A 19,690-nucleotide genomic window follows, 5' to 3' on the forward strand; every position below is an offset into this window, starting at 1 on the left:
CACTACCTTCCTAATTTGAATTAGGCGGGCTTACGCCGGCCCATTTACGCTACGCTGATGTAACTTAAGGAGCAAGTGCTTTGTGAATACTGCTCTTGCCTCTCAGAGTTACGTCGGCGTAGCGCATATGAGATGCGCTACGCCCGCACAAAAATACGCCGCTGTCTCCGAATCTGGCCCGGAGTATCTAAAGAGTTTGAAATGTCGGCTTGGAAATGCTTGTTCTTTGTGAGCAGTCATTAATGTTTTGTGCTTCATTTCCCATTAGGTCCCTGGATAGAAAGTTGCAGAGGCCGGTCCTTGGGAAGTCCCTTACGTTACCCAGCATCCCTCAGTCTCCAGTGCTGACTAGAGTTCCCCAACTTCAGGAAGGACTCCCCCGCCTCCCTTCCACATGTTCAACCAGTACAGACACCCTGACATCGTGCAAACTGCCACCAGCCGGTACGTTTTACAATACAGAAGGTCTGGGGTGGTTTGAAGTAATGAACACCGTTTTGAAAAGTAGATCAATTGTCTTCCTTTGTACTGACAGCACAAGACAAATTCATATGTGACTTTACAAATCTCGGCTTTCTGTAATATACAGCAACAATATCATTTTTCACCAAAACTCTGCAATTTATCATTAGATGTACGACAAGCCATTTTTTGGTTTCAAGTAGAGAACGGGGAAGAGTTAGAACTCCTGTCAGGTTTTTTTTCCTTTCTAGGGCTTCATTAGAGAGATTTCTGTTCCTGCTGACAGCCTTTCCAGAGGTGGCTGGGGGGGGGGTTCCTTGAGCAATGAGCAAATTCTGCCTCTCATATGAGTAACCACTAACAACAGCTGTCTGTAAGGAGGTATTTTCCCCAATGACTACAGACATAGGTGTGCTCAGCCTATTGCATTAGGGTGTGAACCCCAAAGCTCAAACACACATGCCTTTCTCTGCAGCCTCAGCTGCACTGGACCGTGAATGAAACTGCTCTGTGCGGAGTGGCTTCCTGTTTATTCACAAAATAAAGCATAGTAAACGCAGTTTAGCATGCTTCAGTTACAAATGAACACAGTGGGTGAGCGTGTTTATTTAGAAAAGGAAGACACCGGTAAATTACATATTTACTAGCCTCTTCCTCCACTCTCCATCCTGTAATATCCCCCGCAGCAGTTTGAGGGAATGGAGGGAAGGGAAGCCAGCAGCACTGTGGGGCAGGTGGGCCAACACGGGGGGGTAGCCCGGGCAGTAGGGGGAATCGGCACCACAAAAAGTGATTAGGGGAGGGGTGCCTAACCTTTTGAAGAGTGAGGGCCACTTAAGTGACTTGGTAACCGGTCGCGGGCCACAATGAGCGGAGCGAGTGGATGGCATGTCCGTGTCTGCTCTGCATATGCAGAGCGGACACTGACACAGCCCATTATAGTTTTTAGCGGATCGTATTGGAGGTAGGACACAAGTCAGTTTATGTCTGCCACTACTTAGAGGTGAATGGAGGGTCCAATTGGTCAGACTGAGCATGTGAAAGGGGCCCAAGGCTGCTTTCACACTGATGTGCTGTAGTTTACCTGCACCGTGGATGCAATGCAGTGTTACCTTTGACTTGCCTGCACTTTGCAATAGACTTCTATTATATTCTGCAGGTTTGTTGCACTTTCAGAAAGATCACCAAACTGAGGCGATGCGCTGGCGGGAGAAAAAAATCTCCTGCAAGCAGCATCTTAGGAGCGGTGAGAGGAGCGGTGTTTATACCGCTCCTTCCCATTGAAAACAATGGGACACAGCGGTAATACCGCCGGCAATGCACCTCTGCAGAGGCGCATTGCCGGCAGTATTAACCCTTTTTCGCCGCTAGCAGGGGTTAATACCGTACCGCTATTGGCTGAATACCGCCGCAATTCCGACGGTATAGCGCCACTAAAAATAGCGACACCATACCGCCACTGCACATGCTTTCCCCGTGTGAAAGGGGCCTTACAGGAGATTTTTACATTAAGGGGTTGTAAAGGAATTTTTTTTTTCCCTAAATAGCTTCCTTTACCTTAGTGCAGTCCTCCTTCACTCACCTCATCCTTCCATTTTGCTTTTAAATGTCCTTATTTCTTCTGAGAAATCTTCACTTCCTGTTCTTCTGTCTGTAACTCACCACCAGAGGCGGCTCTTTAGATAGGAAAATTAGGCGGTCGCCTAAGGCCTCACACTCACAGGGGCCTCGCGCCCGTCTAACTAGCCCAATGCATTACCCCAGTTTTGAGAGACAGCGGACCTTAACGCTGATGTGCTCAGGCAGCGTTAAGAGCCCTGACTCAAGAGAGGGGCCGCCAGCGTCCGTAACAACCAGTAAATATCGGTGACACCACCCCTTGTGACATCAATGACCCAGCATGCCCTCAGTCAATGACGTCACAAGGAGGAGGGTTCACCAGGTGACATCACCGGGTGGCCCCTGCCCCTTAGTTATTAAAGAGCTGGATCTGGGGGCCACGTTGTTAAAAGGGGGCTTCCAGATTCAGATAAGCCCCCTGCCCGCAGACCCCCACAACCACCGGCCAGGGTTGTGGGGAAGAGGCTCTTGTCCTTTAATTATTTTTCCCATCATGGGTGTGAGTGGGGCCCCATGTCAAGTCTTTTGCCTAAGGCCTCACAAAGCCTAGAGCCGCCTCTGCTCACCACCGTAATGCGAGGCTCTCTTCCTGGTGTGGAGAAAGCCTCTTGAGGGAGGAGGGGGCGAGCAGGAGAGTCAGGACGCCAACTAACACACAGCTCCTTTCTCTGACTCGCCCCCTCAAGGGGCTTTCTCCACACCAGGGAGAAAGCCTCGCATTACTGTGTGGAGTTACAGACAGAAGAACAGGAAGTGAGGATTTCTCAGAAGAAATAAGGACATTTAAAAGCAAAATGGAAGGATGAGGTAAGTGAAGGAGGACTGCACTAAGGTAAAGGAAGCTATTTAGGAACAAAAAAATCCTTTACAACCCCTTTAGGCAAGGTAGAATAAAAAGAAAAGTGTGGGATATTACAAAATAAATGAGTAAGAACAGACATATGGATAGCCCCTCTGGGGACAGCGATCTGCGGTGACACTGCTGCCCTGCTGGAGCAGAATCACTCAAAGCTGACCCTTGTTTTACAAATGAGAGGCCCAGGCTGGCTGCGATCCCGCACTCCTTGACATCGCATCTGTAACTGGGGGAAGACGCGTGCCGACGTCTGCCAAAACTGCTTCTGTTCTCAGTTGATACACGCAAATGTTTTGTCAAGTAATGCTTTGGTACACACTCCAGGAAACATACACTGCTAACTCCGTCTTCAGTCTGTACTTCTGATACTTGGTTATTTCTGTGTCTACGTATTATTTTACAAACGCAAAACTCTTGTACTTTATTAGAAACCATCAAATATTTTTTTATTCCAGTCTTGTATATTACTGTGTTGGTATTTCTTGTTAGCTTTCATCATGCCATTATTACAGCCTTGATTTGTATTGCCAGTGTGCTTTTTAACGTGTGAATTATCCCTGTACTATGGGATTTAGAGGTGGTCAAATAATAAGCTGCAGAAGACATATGGCATAATAGAGTTCTATAGGTTTTGGGTCTTCCAGGGTGCTGAATTTAGTTAAAGCGGAGTTCCACCTAAAAATGGAACTTCCGCTTAACCCACTCCTCGCCCCCTTACATGCCACATCTGGCATGTAATTTTTTTGGGGGGGGGGGAGTGGGGGCTTCAGGAGAAGGGGACTTCCTGTCCCACTTCCTCCTTCCGCCGAGGGGCTGGAAAGGCGATTAGCTTAATCGCCTTTTCACAGCCCCTCCCTGTAGGCGAGCGCCTGTCCAATCGGACAGCGCCGCTCGCGCATGCGCACTGCCGCTTGCGCATGCGCAGTGGGTGCCCGGCCATGAAGCCGAAAGCTGTCACTGCCGGGTGCCCACACTAGGAATGAAGACGCCGGCCGGCGAGGGGGGGCGAGGAGCGGAGCCCCGCCCGGCGCGTCGCTGGAGCCGTGGAGCAGGTAAGTGTCTGTTTATTAAAAGCCAGCAGCTACACTTTTTGTAGCTGCTACTTTTTGTAGCTGCTGACTTTTAATAAACTTTTAATAAACTTTTAATAAACTTAAAAAAAGGTGGAAAATCCCTTTTAAAGGAATGTATAAATACTGTATTTCTCAGTGTTTGCAGTCAAATTCTAACTTAATGCATTAACCACTTAACCCCCGGACCATATTGCTGGTCAAAGACCAGAGCGCTTTTTTGCGATTCGGCACTGCGTCGCTTTAACTGACAATTGCGCGGTCGTGCGACATGGCTCCAAACAAAATTGGCTTCCTTTTTTCCCCACAAATAGAGCTTTCTTTTGGTGGTATTTGATCACCTCTGCGGTTTTTATTTTTTGCGCTATAAACGAAAATAGAGCGACAATTTTGAAAAAAATGAATATTTTTTACTTTTTGCTTTAATAAATATGCTCAAAAAAGATATAAAAAAATGTTTTTTTCCTCAGTTTAGGCCGATATGTATTCTTCTACATATTTTTCATTAAAAAAATCGCAATAAACGTTTATTGATTGGTTTGCGCAAAAGTTATAGCGTTTACAAAATAGGGGGTAGTTTTATGGCATTTTTATTAATATTTTTTTTTTTACTAGTAATGGTGGCAAACAGCGATTTTTTTTCAGTACTGCGACATTATGGCGGACACTTCGGACACTTTTGACACATTTTTGGGACCATTGGCATTTTTATAGCGATCAGTGCTATAAAAATGCATTGGATTACTATAAAAATGCCACTGGCAGGGAAGGGGTTAACACTAGGGGGCGGGGAAGGGGTTAAGTATGTTCCCTGGGTGTGTTCTAACTGTAGGGGGGGTGGCCTCACTAGGGGAAATGACTGATCGCTGTTCATACATTGTATGAACAGACGGTCAGGCATTTCTCCCCTGACAGGACCGGGAGCTGTGTGTTTACACACACAACTCCCGGTCCTAGCTCTGTAACGAGCAATCGCGGCTGCCCGGCGCCGATCGCGCCCGCCGGGCACGCGCACGGGAGTCAGGGACGAGCGGGGGGCACTTAGAGAGCCAACTTTTTAGTGCGGGCTCTCGCGCAGGGGAGCCGACCTGCCGCCGTAGAACTGCGGCGGCTGGTCGGCAAGTAGTTAAATATGATGATGCGCTTACTTTTACTACTTCAGCCCCGGAAGAATTTACCCCCTTCGCAAAAAATAAAAACCGCAGAGGTGATCAAATACCACCAAAAGAAAGCTCTGTTTGTGGGGAAAAAAAAGGACGCAAATTTTGTTTGGGAGTCACGCCGCACAGTCGCGCAATTGTCAGTTAAAACGACGCAGTGCCGAAAGTGGCCCGGTCATTTGGCAGCCAAATGGTCCGGGGCTTAAGTGGTTAAAGATAAAAAATTCCGACACCACTTCTTTGACTTTTTCTCTAGGTCAGCCAAAGACAGCCAGGCAACTGGTAATTTTAGTGAGAGGTCTGGTATTGGTAAAAGATTACTGAACTGTATAATGAAATATGCTGGATGGTATTTAGTTTGAAATGAATGTTTTTTTCTAGTGCCTTTACTGTGAGATGTCCCTCACACTGCGTGTGTTTTCTTCACAGTGGACTCATGGCGCTCTGGAGAAAGGCAGCTAAGCACCAGCACCTTCCCTACACGGATCTTCTCTTCCCCAGAAGAAACCCGTCCCGGTCACCAGCAAGCCTTCCACATACGGAAGAGCATTTCTGTGGACAACCACCTTAGTTCTTGTCATTACCCATTGCAGCCACCCGACCCCCAGGGACAAAGAGTGAAGAGCAAACTGAGAAGACAATTTGTAAGTACATACTTTCTGCTTTCTGGTTCCAATAAAGATCAGGTACAAGAGAAGCATGGAATTTGTAAACAGGGGTCATTTATTGTTTTAGGGATGACCACAACAGCATATGATGTGGGCATTCATGTTTGTAGTGTCTTCACGTCCACAATTGTAGCAAGTCACTGAATTTTTTTCAGGAGGAACAGCTATGGAAGTTAAGGACTGACTGGGTTCTGGAGCAGTTCCTCCAGACAACACAATGATTTTGTCTGCCAACATGGCTATCATTTCCATTATTTGTGGCTTCAGGGTGACTATCTTTAAATTGACCTCCATCTTAGCTACTGACCCAACTTTGGCAAGTGATGCTGCCCCCACCTCGGGGTTGTTGGCCTCAAACATACTGTAGCTTCCTGCTCTCTCACTGTTCTAATGAGCTCAGGATACTTTAGCAACATGCTATTTTCTGAAATATTTTGCTGTATCCAGACTGGCATCTTGCTTAGTTCTCTGATGTACTCAGACAGGCATTCACCCTGGTATTGAAAGGCATGCTCAAATTGATAAATCAGACCTGAAGCCTTCTCTGTTCGTCCAAATTCCTCCTGTGGCATGGTAAGGTAATCATAGGCTGCTCAATGTTTTGACTGAACTTGAGATTCCTGATAGCTTTGTCAAAAACTCCTTTTAACTCTTAATAATACATTGCTTCATCTGTGCTTCAGAGACATCCTGTATGGTCTATTCCATCCAGGTTTCATACTCTTGTCCCCGAGGAGAGCCCCAACTTTCTGTAGCTGTCCCCCTAGTGGATGCTGCTAACCTGACAACACATGAAGAAATTTGCTACTATGGTAACTGAGTTTGCTGACATGAAAGCTCTTTTGGTAGGTGCGGCATAATTTGAGCTCCCTGGACTGGCATCTGGCACTCTCAGCGAAATCAAGCAGGCCTCAGATTCGTTAGTTAGTTGGAGAATGTCCACTTTGGAAACAGATGGGAACCCCCTATTTCCACTAACACCAACAAAGGGGGAACTATTTCTTCCACCGATATCAATGACGGGATACTACTCCTCCTCCTAATAGGGGCACTATGCCGCCTCTTTGACCACCAACCCTGATGCCATATTTAATTTCACTGATGCCAGGCCAGTGACATTTCTGCCCCTGCTGGTCACACTCTCCGGCGCCCTGCTTAAGCCTGACGGACAATAAACTTGCCCTTTGAAAAGTTTGGAGACCCCTGGTTTAGATCAAAGCATATTCATGTGTTAGAATAGTCCAGTCAAAGTCCAGACCTAAATCTAGTTGAGAATCTGTGGCAAGACTTGAAAATTGCTGTTCACAGACGCTCTCCATCCAATCTGACAGAGCTTGAGCAATTTTGCAAAGAATAATGGACAAAAATTTCACTCTTTAGATGTGCAAAGCTGGTAGAGACATCCCCAAAAAGACTTTCAGCTGTAACTGCAGCGAAAGGCAGTTCTACAAAGTATTGAGTCAGGGGGGCTGAATACAAATTTCAAGGCACTGTACTCCCGCAGAAGTTGCTGGATAGGATGGGTTCTCTGTTCTGCCATGACTCTTTAAACTGCTTGGTCCCCACTGACACACATGGATATAGATTGAAGGCCACTCACACTTGTTTAACATAAGCATTTGTAGTTTACCACATCTTATCAGTATTCAGGAAATAGAACTGCTGGGTGTTAGATAAAGTAAGTATATTGTAATAAGGCAAGTCATACACTAGGCAGGCAACTGAACATATTTAAGGATGCTTAACTAAAAAGGGTGAACACTGGCCTGATAAGAGGTACCCCTGGAGGTGGCTACGAAGTACCTGGTGCCTTTCTGTCACTATTAACCAGCTATTATTGGGGCCCATCTGTACATTGGTGCAGAGGAAGCTGTCTATTTAGGGCTGATGGGCTGTTAGGTAAGAATCAGTCTCTATTGGCATTAACTATAGGCAGTAAAAGGTTAAGGTCAGTTGTTCCTCTCACTACTTCTGGTATGCAATGGATCCAGTCCAGTATGCTTGGGGACCTGTTGTCTTAGAAATCCCAGTCCTCACAATCAGGTCTCTCACAAGGCTCAGTCCCAGCGTTCAGACTCTCACCAGCTCTCAGGATCAGTTTCTATAAAGGTGGGCATAGACAGGTAGGAGTAACAGGTCTGTGCCCCAAAGTCCACATCACCAGAGCCTCTCAGTGGCTCAGTCCTCAGCCTCTATGGATGCAGCGCATAGCTCTGGTCCCAACCAGGTGCTTTCGCAGTGTAGTCATGCACAGCAGCAGGTCTGCACACTCTGGTTTCTCTGCACGGTCTGCCCATAACTCTGCAGAATTGTCCAGGAAAAGTTCTGTGCTCCCCTCTTCTTACTTAGAGCAGCTGGGGCATTAATATCTGCAGCCCATAGCCTCCATTGCACAGCCACTTTTCCCATCATCCACGGTCCCATCATCCACTAGGGAAGGGGAATGAGCGGCTTGACTCCTAAGTCCTCTTTTCCCTTACAGACCTCACCACTGATGACAGGAGGGGGTGGGGGAGCAGGGGAAGACTAGAGCAGCAGGATCTCACACAGCCTTCTCTGTAGTATGGCAGACGGCCAGTTTCCCCCCAAATGCTGCCAGTTTGTCCCCAAATGCAGACCGTTTCCCCCCAGCCCGGCATTTACCTTCCTTGGACAGCGCCGTCCTCCTCCATGCTCCATCTGCTCCCTCGATGTCTTCTCCCATCCTCGATGTCGCTTCAGCCAATCAGGTGACCGGTAACCAGACCCGGGGCACCTGATTAGCTGAGAGGTGGGTCAGTGTTAGGGAAGCGATTCCCTAACACAGCATGGTTTAAACAGGGAACGCACAGTCGTGCGCCCTCTGTTTAACTATTTGAAAGCCGATTAGAGCCCACAGGCTCTAATTGGGAAGCCTATTAGAGCCTCTGGTTCTAATCAGGCACTTCCAAAACACACCCACCGCTGTTATTCAGATGGCCGGCGCTCAACAGGGGGCCGGACACCTGAATAGTAGGCGGCAGCGACGATGATAGATATATTCATGCAATGAGTGACGGGTGCGTGCAGGAGAGAGGGTGCGGCACTCTTGCGCCCACTATGGACGCACCGCCACTGTCTGCCACCAATGCAGTCTCCAGTGTCATCTCTCCCACTAAAGCCTGTCCAATGGACAACAAATCAACACTAACACCTTTGTGCAACGAGCAGGGAGCTGAGTCAGGAATCAGTAGTGTTAAATTAGGAAAGTTCTCAAGTGGTGGTACTGTTTAGCAGTATGTTCAGTGCCGATCCTGACCTCTCTGGGGCCCCAAGCAAAATGACATGTCACATTAAAGTTGAGAAGCTGGGGGGGGGGGGGGGGGGGGGGGCTGCCGACAGTGACACATGAAAGATTGAAGTTCAGAAGCGGGGGGAGGGGGTGTTCTGCTGTGTTGGAAATTACGTCTTACATTAAAGTGAGAAGCGGGGGTTGCTGACTTCTTACCTCTTCTCCCATGCAGCCAGCGAGTTGAGAAGCAGGGTGAAGGGCCGAAATTGACTTCTCACCAGGCAGGGCCTCTAGTAATTTGGGGGGCCCTCCACAGCTTTGCGGGGCCCTAAGCGGCTTGCATAGTGAGCCTATAGGGCGGATAGGCCCTGAGTTTTGTATTACAATAATGAATAGACAAAATTACAAATCCTTTTGCAGGTAAAACAGTAAACATCTGTATTTAAATGATGTATTTTAGTTGTTTGTCTGGAGTTCCACTTTAACTAGACCAATAAGTGAGTGCTTCTGAAAGTTAAAATGATTTGGTATCAGATACATATTTTCTATGCACCTTGAAACATCTCTGGAAGTCTTGATGTGTGTTTGGATTTGTAATGATGGCCATTCAGTTCCTGGCAGATGGTCAGATCTGGGCCTTATATCTGTTCTTGATTCGAGGTCTGCCTGTGTATGGTTACCCTTATAATATTGCCATTTTATGCAACAAGGACAATATTGTACTAAGTGCTAAATGATACATGGCTCTACTGCTATAAATGTAGAAATAAGATGTTGATTTTCTCATATCTTCATGTGTCGTTGCATTGAAGTGATTCGTCTTAGGATAACTTTTAGCAATTTATTTTAATCAGTAACTTTGAAAAGTGACTGTTAATGATAGAATGAGGTACACAGTCTGATTTCCATCATTGGATGCTGTAGGTACCCAAAAAAAAAAGATGTTTGGCACCCAAAACATCACCCTTGTGCTGGGATTTTGCCATTTGCAAAGAACATTTTCTTGTTTTACCGATCTTAACCCAGCTGGAATATTGGGGCAGTTTGTATGTACATTTACATGGGATGAGCGTATTTCTGCTTATTATAAAAACCATAGAGGGAAAAGCCATCTCCTGGCTTTGGCACCTTATAGTTCCGTTCACGGGACTTCTACACGCCGACGGACTGATGTTAACCCCTCCTCATCTGGATTCAGCAGTGGTATCGTTGTACACATTTTTATACCAGTATCATACTTAGCTACATGTTTTTATGACTGCTTTTGCTACCGTTTGGTATTACTCGCACCATTTTTACAGTTTATGTAGCTACATCGATTTTATCTCCAGTGCAATATTTATTTTGTTACCTACTTGAAGACTATAAAAGTTTTGATGCTATTCCCATCGAGCGCTGCCTTTGTGTGTTTTTTGTATCCTGCTATCCATTTTTCCAGTGGTTGGTAGCTGCACTGGGAATCGGCCTGCAAGGAGATCAGCTAAAAGTAGTTGGATCTGTATGTGCGTTATAATTAATCGAAATTAGTCGATTAATTGATTTAAAAAAAATTGATTAATCAAACACGAAAATTTTAATCAGTAACAGCCCTAATAATAAGGAATGTCCTTTCCCTTCAATGTTAAGTGCTGAGGGGCCAGTAGTTTACATGGAGCCGTTGAATTAATCAAACATTTATAAACATTAGAAACGAAAAGCAAGGCCAATTGTAAGGCTGCTTTCACACTGAGGCGTGCAGCCGCGGTGACGGTATAGCCGCGCTATTTGTAGCGCGGCTATACCGTCGTATTTACCGCGATATTCGGGCGCTAGCGGTGAGGTTTTAACCCCCACTAGCGGCCGAAAAAGGGGCGTTGCGGGCGGTATTACCGCGCTTTCCCATTGATTTCAATGGTAAGGCGCGGTATAGGAGCGGTGAACACACCGCTCCTATACCGCGGTAAAGATGCGGCTAGCAGGACTTTTGGAGCGCTCCTGCTAGCGCACCGCTTCAATGTGAAAGCCTTCGGGCTTTCACATTGAACACTACAGGGCATGATTTTTCATGCGGTATAGCAGCGCTATTTTTAGCGCTGTACCGCATGAAAAACGCCCCAATGTGCAAGGGGCCTAATAGAAACCTGTTCATTAGGCTCACTCCTGAAAAGTTGAGTCATTGGGTCAGTGGCCCTGTAAACATATAGGGCCAGATTCACGTACATCGGCGTATCTTTGCGCGGGCGTATCTCATATGCGCTACGCCGCCGTAACTTAGAGAGGTGAGTACCGTATTCACAAAGAACTTGCGCCCTAAGTTACGGCGGCGTATCGTAAATGGGCCGGTGTAAGCCCGCCTAATTCAAAGTAGGCTGGTAGGGGGCGTGTTGTATGGAAATAAATAGTGGCCCCACGTAAATGACGCACCTAACGAACGGCGCATGCGCGCATGCTCAGTATCACGTTGAATTTTCTCCTTAAGTTACGCCGGCTCAATGCTTAGTCGACGTGAACGTAACCTACGCCCATCCCCATTCACGTACGACTTACGCAAACGACGTAAAATACGACGCTGTTCGGACGTTTCCGACGTCCATACCTTAACATGACTTACCCCTGCTTTATGAGGGGTAAAGTTACGCCGGTCGTACGCCTTACGGAAACAGCGTATTTTAATTCGCCGGGCGCAAGTACGTTCGTGAATCGGCGTATCTAGCTCATTTGCATATTCGATGCGGAAATATACGAAAGCGCCCCTAGCGACCAGCGTAAATATGCACCTAAGATACGACGGCGTAAGAGACTCACGTCAGTCGTATCTTAGACAAATTCTGGCGTATCTGATTCTTTGATTCAGGCGCCGAGATACGACGCCTCACATTACGCCGTCGTAAGTCCTTTGTGAATCCGGGCCATAGAATTCTACTACTGTTGCTCTTTAAATCCTTAACAGATCACAGATTTGAGAACGGAGAAAAGTCAAATGGTTTTCCTAACACATTGATCTCTTTACAGTTGTGCATTGCTAGCAGAATGCTAATTAAATGCTTGCACAGTTTCCATGCCCCCATAGCAACCAAGTGCTGGATGTAACTGATGGTGCTTACTGTTGATGAAAATCACTTTATGCTGTGATGTATAACCAAGCTTGTGTATTCAGCTGCTTATTTTATTTTTTTAAAGCGGAGGTTCACCCAAAAATCCACTTTTTGACATTAGCTGTAGCATACTGCTAACATCTGCAGTATGCTGTTTTTTTGTTTTTTTTACTTGTACTTATCGTTATATGAGCCCTTGTTTTCCGGCTCCGAGCGGGGAATCCTGCGGGGAATGGGCGTTTCTAAGCGAAGAGGAGTTGATTGACGGCTGCTAAGGCGCGTCTTGGCCTCTGTTTAATCTTCAACTGCCATGATGCTGCACATGTGATCAGTTGTGACACCAGCCATTGGATGGTTTTACAGTTTGGTTGAGAGCACAACCAATGTGACAGTTAGCAATCCCGGCATGCCAGGAATGTAACTGCTTTTTCAAACTGTTAAATTGATGGGTTTACTTCCGCTTTAAGGATGCTGGAAAGTTCATTTTGAGGGTGAACCTCCGCTTTAAATGGTAAATCAAAGTAGAACTTTAAAACACCAATTTGTTTGCATTGCCCCTGTTTATTACCCCACATGCTCAAAGGCATATTTGGGTATCCTGTTGCCCCAGGCCTACCTGGATTATGACTACCCATGTACCCCTGTACAAGCTAGGACTAATATTAGAATTTGCTATTGGAGTGGGGTCTGGTTTATATACAGAGCTACAGTATGGATATAACCTTCTGACTCCTGACTTCTGCCCTTCTGACTCCCCTCAACAATCCCTGCAGCCTCTGTAATGTTCTTTATCATCCAGCAAGGGACACAGGAATTCAGATACTGCTGTGTTATTCTGCCGCCCACAGGAGGCCGGGATACTCAGCCCCCATATAAACCCTCCTCTTGCTTTGTTTTTTGCTACTGTCCTAGGAAGCGTGATGCCTTACCTTCAGCTCTACAGAGAGAGGTCTAATTACTTTTTGCTAGCCTTTCTATCCTTTTGTGGATTTTTCCTGCTGGGGGCATTGAAAATTCTAGCCACCGCCAGTTTTACTGTGGCTTAGGGACCAAGGCTGATGTCATCTGCTGGGTGGAGCGATGATCGTGTAATCTGTCCTGTGACCTTGTCCTCTTTGGTTGCAAAAACAAAATCAGCACCATCTACCTGGGTTTCTGAGTATCTGAATCCTTCCTCACATTGGGTCTAGTTCCATTACTGCTCCGTGGACACAGTGGGCTAGATTCAGGTAGGGGCGCGCATTTTTACGGCGGCGCAGCGTATCGTATTTACGCTACGCCGCCGCAACTTACAAGAGCAAGTGCAGTATTCACAAAGCACTTGCTCCGTAAGATGCGACGGCGTAGCGTAAATGGGGCCGGCGTAAGCGCGCCTAATTCAAATGTGGAAGGGGGGGCGTGTTTTATGTTAATGTGTGATGACCTGACGTGATTGACGTTTTTTACGAACGGCGCATGCGCCGTCCGTGTACATATCCCAGTGTGCATTGCTCCCAAGTACACCGCAACGACGTCATTGGTTTTGACGTGAACGTAAATTACGTCCAGCCCTATTCGAGAACGACTTACGCAAACAACGTAAAAAATTCAAAATTTGAAGCGGGAACGACGTCCATACTTAACATTGCGTGCGCCTCATATAAGCAGGAGCAACGCCGGAAAAGCTTTACGCGAACGACGTAAAAAACTACCGCCGGGCGCACATACGTTTGTGAATCGGCGTAACTAGGTAATTTGCGAAAACAACGGAAGCGACTCTAGCGGCCAGCGTAAAAATGCACACAATTCTACGCCGCTGCATTCAAGTTACGTCGGAGGAGGAAGCCTATTTTTTGGACGTATCTGCCTTGGAGAATCGGCGTAAACGATACGCCGACTTGAAATTGAAATAGGGTGCAATATTTACGCTGGCCGCTAGGTGGCGCTTCCGTTGAGTTCGGCGTAGAATATGCAAATGCCTAGATACGCCGATTCAGAAACGTACGTGCGCCCGTCGCATTGGGGCTGGACGTAATTTACGTTCACGTCGAAACCAATACGTCCTTGCGGCGTACTTAGCCGCAATGCACACTGGGATATGTACACGGACAGCGCATGCACCGTTCGTAAAAAAAACGTCAATCACGTTGGGTCACCACCCATTTACATAAAACACGCCCCCCTCATCCTCATTTGAATTAGGCGCGCTTACGCCGGCCTTATTTACGCTACGCCGCCGTAACTTAGGAGGCAAGTGCTTTGTGAATACAGTACTTGCCTCTCTGATTTACGGCGGCGTATCGTAAATACGATACGCTACGCCGCCGTAAAAATGCGCCCGGCTACCTGAATCTAGCTAAGATTTTTTTTTGAAAAGTTGCTCGTTATTCAAAATGCTCTTTAACTGCGTTACTCGTAAACCGAGGTTCCACTGTATAGCTAAATATTTGTGTGTTGGGGGGGGGGGGGGTAGGTAGGTAGGTAGGTTTCAATAAATGTGTATATCAGTCTATGCACCCTTTCCTATGCAGTATTTCTGGTAATACCTAGATTAGCCTAGCAGGTAGTCATGGTCGATGGTAGTCGGTTGATTTTCTCTCAAGCAGGTGACTCTTTAAAGTTTAATAGCTGCACCCAGTGTTTTGTATTATGCCTGTAAAATGACCCGGACATTGATATCTGCTTATCACTCCGTTTCCTCCCTCATTACCAGCCCTAGTAGTGTAATGAGGATCTCCTGTTACGTTTCTATGAAATCTAAACCCCTGTTCCTTTTTTTTTTTTCTTCAAAAAGAATCTAGTGAAAAGCAGGTATCCCTGAGCAGCTTCTGGGATAATGATATGAACTCCATCTGAGGCATCAGAAAGGTCTGGTACTTCCAGTTTCAGTCTGCGACTTCTGTGGAATTCCTTAGACACGTTATTATAAGACGCAGATACAGAGAAGATCCCCGGCGCTTTTTATGACTACCGGTCTCCACTCGTCCAACCAGTTGACAGATCTTAGCGAGAATCTTTCTTTATCCCTGTAGTTGTCCCGTGTCAATCTATCTAATCTGCCTGCCTGGAATTAGGAGATGTTTTTCAAGGTGTGATCAAAATAATTTATTCTTCACTTTTATGAGACGCGTTGGAGATTTTACACATAGTAAAACCACCCATCGCTTTGATCTTAGTCCATAAAATTTGATGAACAATTTGTTTCCGGGGTAAAAACATTTCAGAAAACAGCGCTTTTCTTGCTATGTGTGTAATGGGGACGTTTGGACCCCAAGGCCCGGGTCGTCGCTGATGTGGTAGATCATGCGGGATGTTCAGAAGGGGAAATCTGTGTTTTGGGGTAAGAAGTCTTTTTTTATTTTTGGACTTGTGATGATTTCCGTGTCATAGTATTTTCAATATCAAGTGTTTTAAAGGCTTGGCTTAGATTGTTAAAGGTTCCAAGAGACATACAACCCATGCCATTTATTATTTATTTGTTGCATTGTGGAACGCTATAGGGGAGCACATACAGTACTTTGTGGATCACTTTTGATGAATACCCTCAGCTGGCCACTGGTATTTTTTAGTGAAGAGATAATACTACAAACACGATGATTTCGGGTTCCTGATTAAATAAGGTAAGTGTACAGAATGAGTGGGTTTAGGGTTAGGATTAAAGTGGAACTTCACTCTCCCAATCAATATTAAAGGGTCACTAAAGGAATTTTTTTTTTTAGCTAAATAGCTTCCTTTACCTTGCTGCAGTCCTGGTTTCATGTCCTCATTGTTCGTTTTTGCATTCATGTTGCTGTAAATCCTCTCTGTTCTGGACACTTCCTGGTTGCCTGTTTCCTGATGACCACAGTACTGGGAGATTTCTCACGGTGGTCACTAATCAAGGAGGTGTGAGTAAAACTAAACTGGATTGGTGCTGAGGAGTTTTAGACAAAGTATCACTGCTCTCTATTGGCTGACTGCCCTCTAGTGGCTCTCTGTACATCAGAGAACCAGCAAACAACAGCAAAAACGAAACTACACTGCAGGCACATTATATGATTGTTTTTTTTATCTATTTTTAATCATTTTTAAAAGGAATCAGTTAACTATTATGTCTCTATGCCCTGTAAACAGTCATTTCAGCAAAAAAAAAAATTTCCTTTAGTGACCCTTTAATAATTTTTAATGTTCATGCTGCTAGCATTAGTAAACAGTAATTCATATTTCGTTGCTTTTAACCACTTACCGCCCGTCCTATAGCAAAATGACGGCTGGCAGTGGTTCAGTTATCCTGACTGGACGTCATATGATGTCCAGCAGGATAACAGCCGCCGCACACCCGTGGGGGCATGCATCGCAGCGATCAGTGGTGCAGTGTGTCAGTCTGACACACCGGTACACCGATCTTGGTAAAGACTGATCACAATGTAAACAGGAAAAGCCGTTTATCGTTTTTTCCTCACTCGCGTCTGAGTGAGTAGAGGATAGCCGATCGGTGACTCTCCTGACGGGGTTTCTGCGCTGATTGTTTATCAGCGCAGACCCCCCCCAATCAAAATGTGCTGGAAAACTCGGCTTATACTCGAGTATATACGGTAACTCACCATATGTACAACAGTCCCAAAGGTGTTCTATCGGGTTGAGGTCAGGACTCTGTGCAGGCCAACAATTGCAAGGTCCTTTGCTGGAGTCCACATCTGCTTCTTGGCTTCTTCCAGATGCTGGTCTTCAGCCATCTTGATTGGCGAGATGATGTAATTCCTCCCTTCAGTCATCATAGCACACAGGCGCCATGCCAGAAATGTAAAAAAGGTTCTGCATGCGTAGTTCAGCGTACATTCTACAGATCACTGCAAGTAGACAGGTAACTTTATTTTATGTCAGAAGAGACCTTGCATTAGCTTTTCATTTTTTAATTTAGACCTGCTTTAAGGGGTTAGGTTAGAAAAGCCTTTTTAAACCAAGGCGCCCAGGCATCTTCAGGGGTGCCTTGGCAAAATGCCTAAAAATTGCCCAAAAATTGTATACAAGCCAGTGAGTGGAACAAGCCTACCTTTTAGTTACACAAAGCCATAGATTTTTATTGTGCACCATTACGATCTTCTGATGAGAAATGCCCCATGCTGAATAATGCCCAGCCGGAGCCGCCGAAAGCCTCCGAACATTGGAATTGACGATCAGCTGTAGAGGGCGCCTGCACGCGATAGTCGACATTGTGCCACACGCTCCCGATGCTCGTGCAAGTCTGCAAGGGGCGGATTTGTTCATGATGGGCACGTTTGTGCGGCGGATGCCTACAGAAGGGGGCGCCATTTGTAATGTTGGGCAGTGCTATTGCTTGTGTTAGATAGCCCGCAAACATGTGTAGGAAGAATAGCAGACATATATTTGTTTCGTAAAAAATTCCGCCACCATCTTAACAGCACTGCCCATCATTACAAAACACGCCCCCTACTGTAGGCATCCGCCCCTCACACGTGCCCATCATGAAGAAATCCGCCTCTTGCAGAGTTGCACGAGAATCGGGAGCGTGTGGCACAATGACGGCTATTGTGCGCAGGCGCCCTCTACAGCTGATCGTCGATTCCGATGTTCGGAGGGTTTCGGACGCTTTGTACTGCGCAAGCGTTGCGCATGCGCAGTACCAGGCGGGCATTATTCGTCAGGACACCGGTGACTTGTCCTCAATGTTCCCCTAACGGGGAAGTTCCTTCACTGACTGAGCAGGCGCAAACTTCCCGACAGAAATCTCCGAACCTCGCCCGGCATCCAGGCTCATTCTTTAACATCCCAGTGGATTGGAGGATGTTAAAAAAAGAGCCAGGAGGCCGAGCGAGCGAAGCGAGCCGTCCGAGCGCAGTGAGGACGTGAGGCCGACTGGACACTTACCTCGAAATCCACGTCGCCCTGGATGCCGGCCGCCGTTCGGGGATTTCCGTCAGCAAGTTTGCACCTGCGCAGTCCTTGAAGGAACTTTCCCGATAGCTGAAACCATCTCAGCACATCAGTTTGCGCATGCGCTGGAACTTCCACGATAGCTGGAACCAGCACGGCAGATCACCGGCATCCTAACAACCAATAACATCATCAGTTAATATGGAGAATGATGGTTGCCTGCCCAGCATCCTGTTTGACCCTACCCTGCCCCTCTCCATCGGCACTGGGGTCACATTGGTGATTAGTTGCCTTTCTGCAATCAAAATCTACTTTTTGGCTCTAATTCCTATTAAAAAATCGCAGTGTACTTCCTGCCACGTGAGTGTGAGTAGGCACTGCGGTGCCTCTAGCCGACATTTTATTGTTTTAATTAAAAAACAAAAACAATAACCATTTGGTCTCATCGAAATGACAAACAAGGAGGCGGTGATTCCGGAAAGCGGCAGTTGGTTCTCGGTGCCCAATTCTGATTGGGGTTGAGAAGCTCAGACATCACATGAAGGACATTCGTCTGTCTGTGTAATATTAGTAACATTGTTTTATGTCAACGTGATTTAGCTTTATTATTATCAGCCGAATCCAGCGTGAGATTCAAGGTCTGTTTTTAATTTGATATGCCCAAACAGAATTGTACGTTTCACGCTAACATTTACTGTTGCCTAGCAACCTATTTGCTGTATGTACATTGGGGTGGTAAAATTGCAGTCCTAGAATTTGAGCAGTTGCAAGCAGAATATCGAAATTCATTACATTGTTTAGAATAAAATAAAAGCCGTGAGGTTCCAGCACATGTATGTACATGGCTGATATAACCCAGAATTAGACACCCCGTCTGCCTGCCGCTCCTGCGTGACTTTCCTCTATATTTTATATTTATTCTTAGCACGTAGCATAATGCCGAACACCAAGAAAATATAAACACACACACACAAAAAAAAAAAGAACGCCATTTGATCTACAGTATATATACATTCCCAAAATCATCATTAAAAATAATTTAAAATAATTATTATAATTTCAAAATAAATACAGCTTTAGATTGTAAGCTCATTTTAGATTCACGAGCAGGGCCCTCCCATTCCTTCTGTATTGAACTCTATTAATAAATAATAATAATAATTAATAAATATAACACTAATAAATAATTTCACAGTTGTGACTCTCGTAATTTGTTTTAAAATTTTTTACTTAATTCACTTATTGTTCTGTGTCTACTTATTTGATAACATGTCACTTTAACCACTTAAGCCCTGGACCATTTTGCGATTTGGCACTCCGTCGTTTTAACTGACAATTGCGCGGTCGTGCGACGTGGCTCCCAAACAAAATTGGCGTCCTTTTTTTCCCACAAATGGAGCTTTGTTTTGGTGGTATTTGATCACCTCTGCAGTTTTTATTTTTTGCACTATAAACAAAAATAAATCGACAAGTTTGAAAAAAAATCAATATTTTTTACTTTTTGCTATAATAAATATTCCTGAAAAATCTATAAAAAAAACACAGCTTAGAACCATATGTATTCTTCTACATATTTTTGGTAAATAAGCGTATATTGATTGGTTTGCACAAAATTTATAGCGTCTACAAAATAGAGGTTAGTTTCATGGCATTTTTATAATTTTTATAATTTTTTGT

The 19,690-nt window shown here is 45.6% G+C and overlaps 1 protein-coding gene across 1 annotated transcript in view; it reads left to right on the forward strand.

Annotated features, from left to right (window-relative positions):
* Positions 1 to 19,690, forward strand: part of LOC120943363 (ankyrin repeat and fibronectin type-III domain-containing protein 1-like) — a 407,577-nt gene that overhangs the window by 18,672 nt on the left and 369,215 nt on the right. The window contains exons 2-3 of the mRNA XM_040356610.1: positions 269 to 444; positions 5,598 to 5,812. Coding sequence (XP_040212544.1) covers positions 269 to 444; positions 5,598 to 5,812 — 391 coding nt within the window. The remainder of the gene's footprint in view (positions 1 to 268; positions 445 to 5,597; positions 5,813 to 19,690) is intronic.

This window comes from Rana temporaria, chromosome 6 (genome assembly GCF_905171775.1).
Source record: "Rana temporaria chromosome 6, aRanTem1.1, whole genome shotgun sequence".
Taxonomy (NCBI): Eukaryota; Metazoa; Chordata; class Amphibia; order Anura; family Ranidae; genus Rana; species Rana temporaria.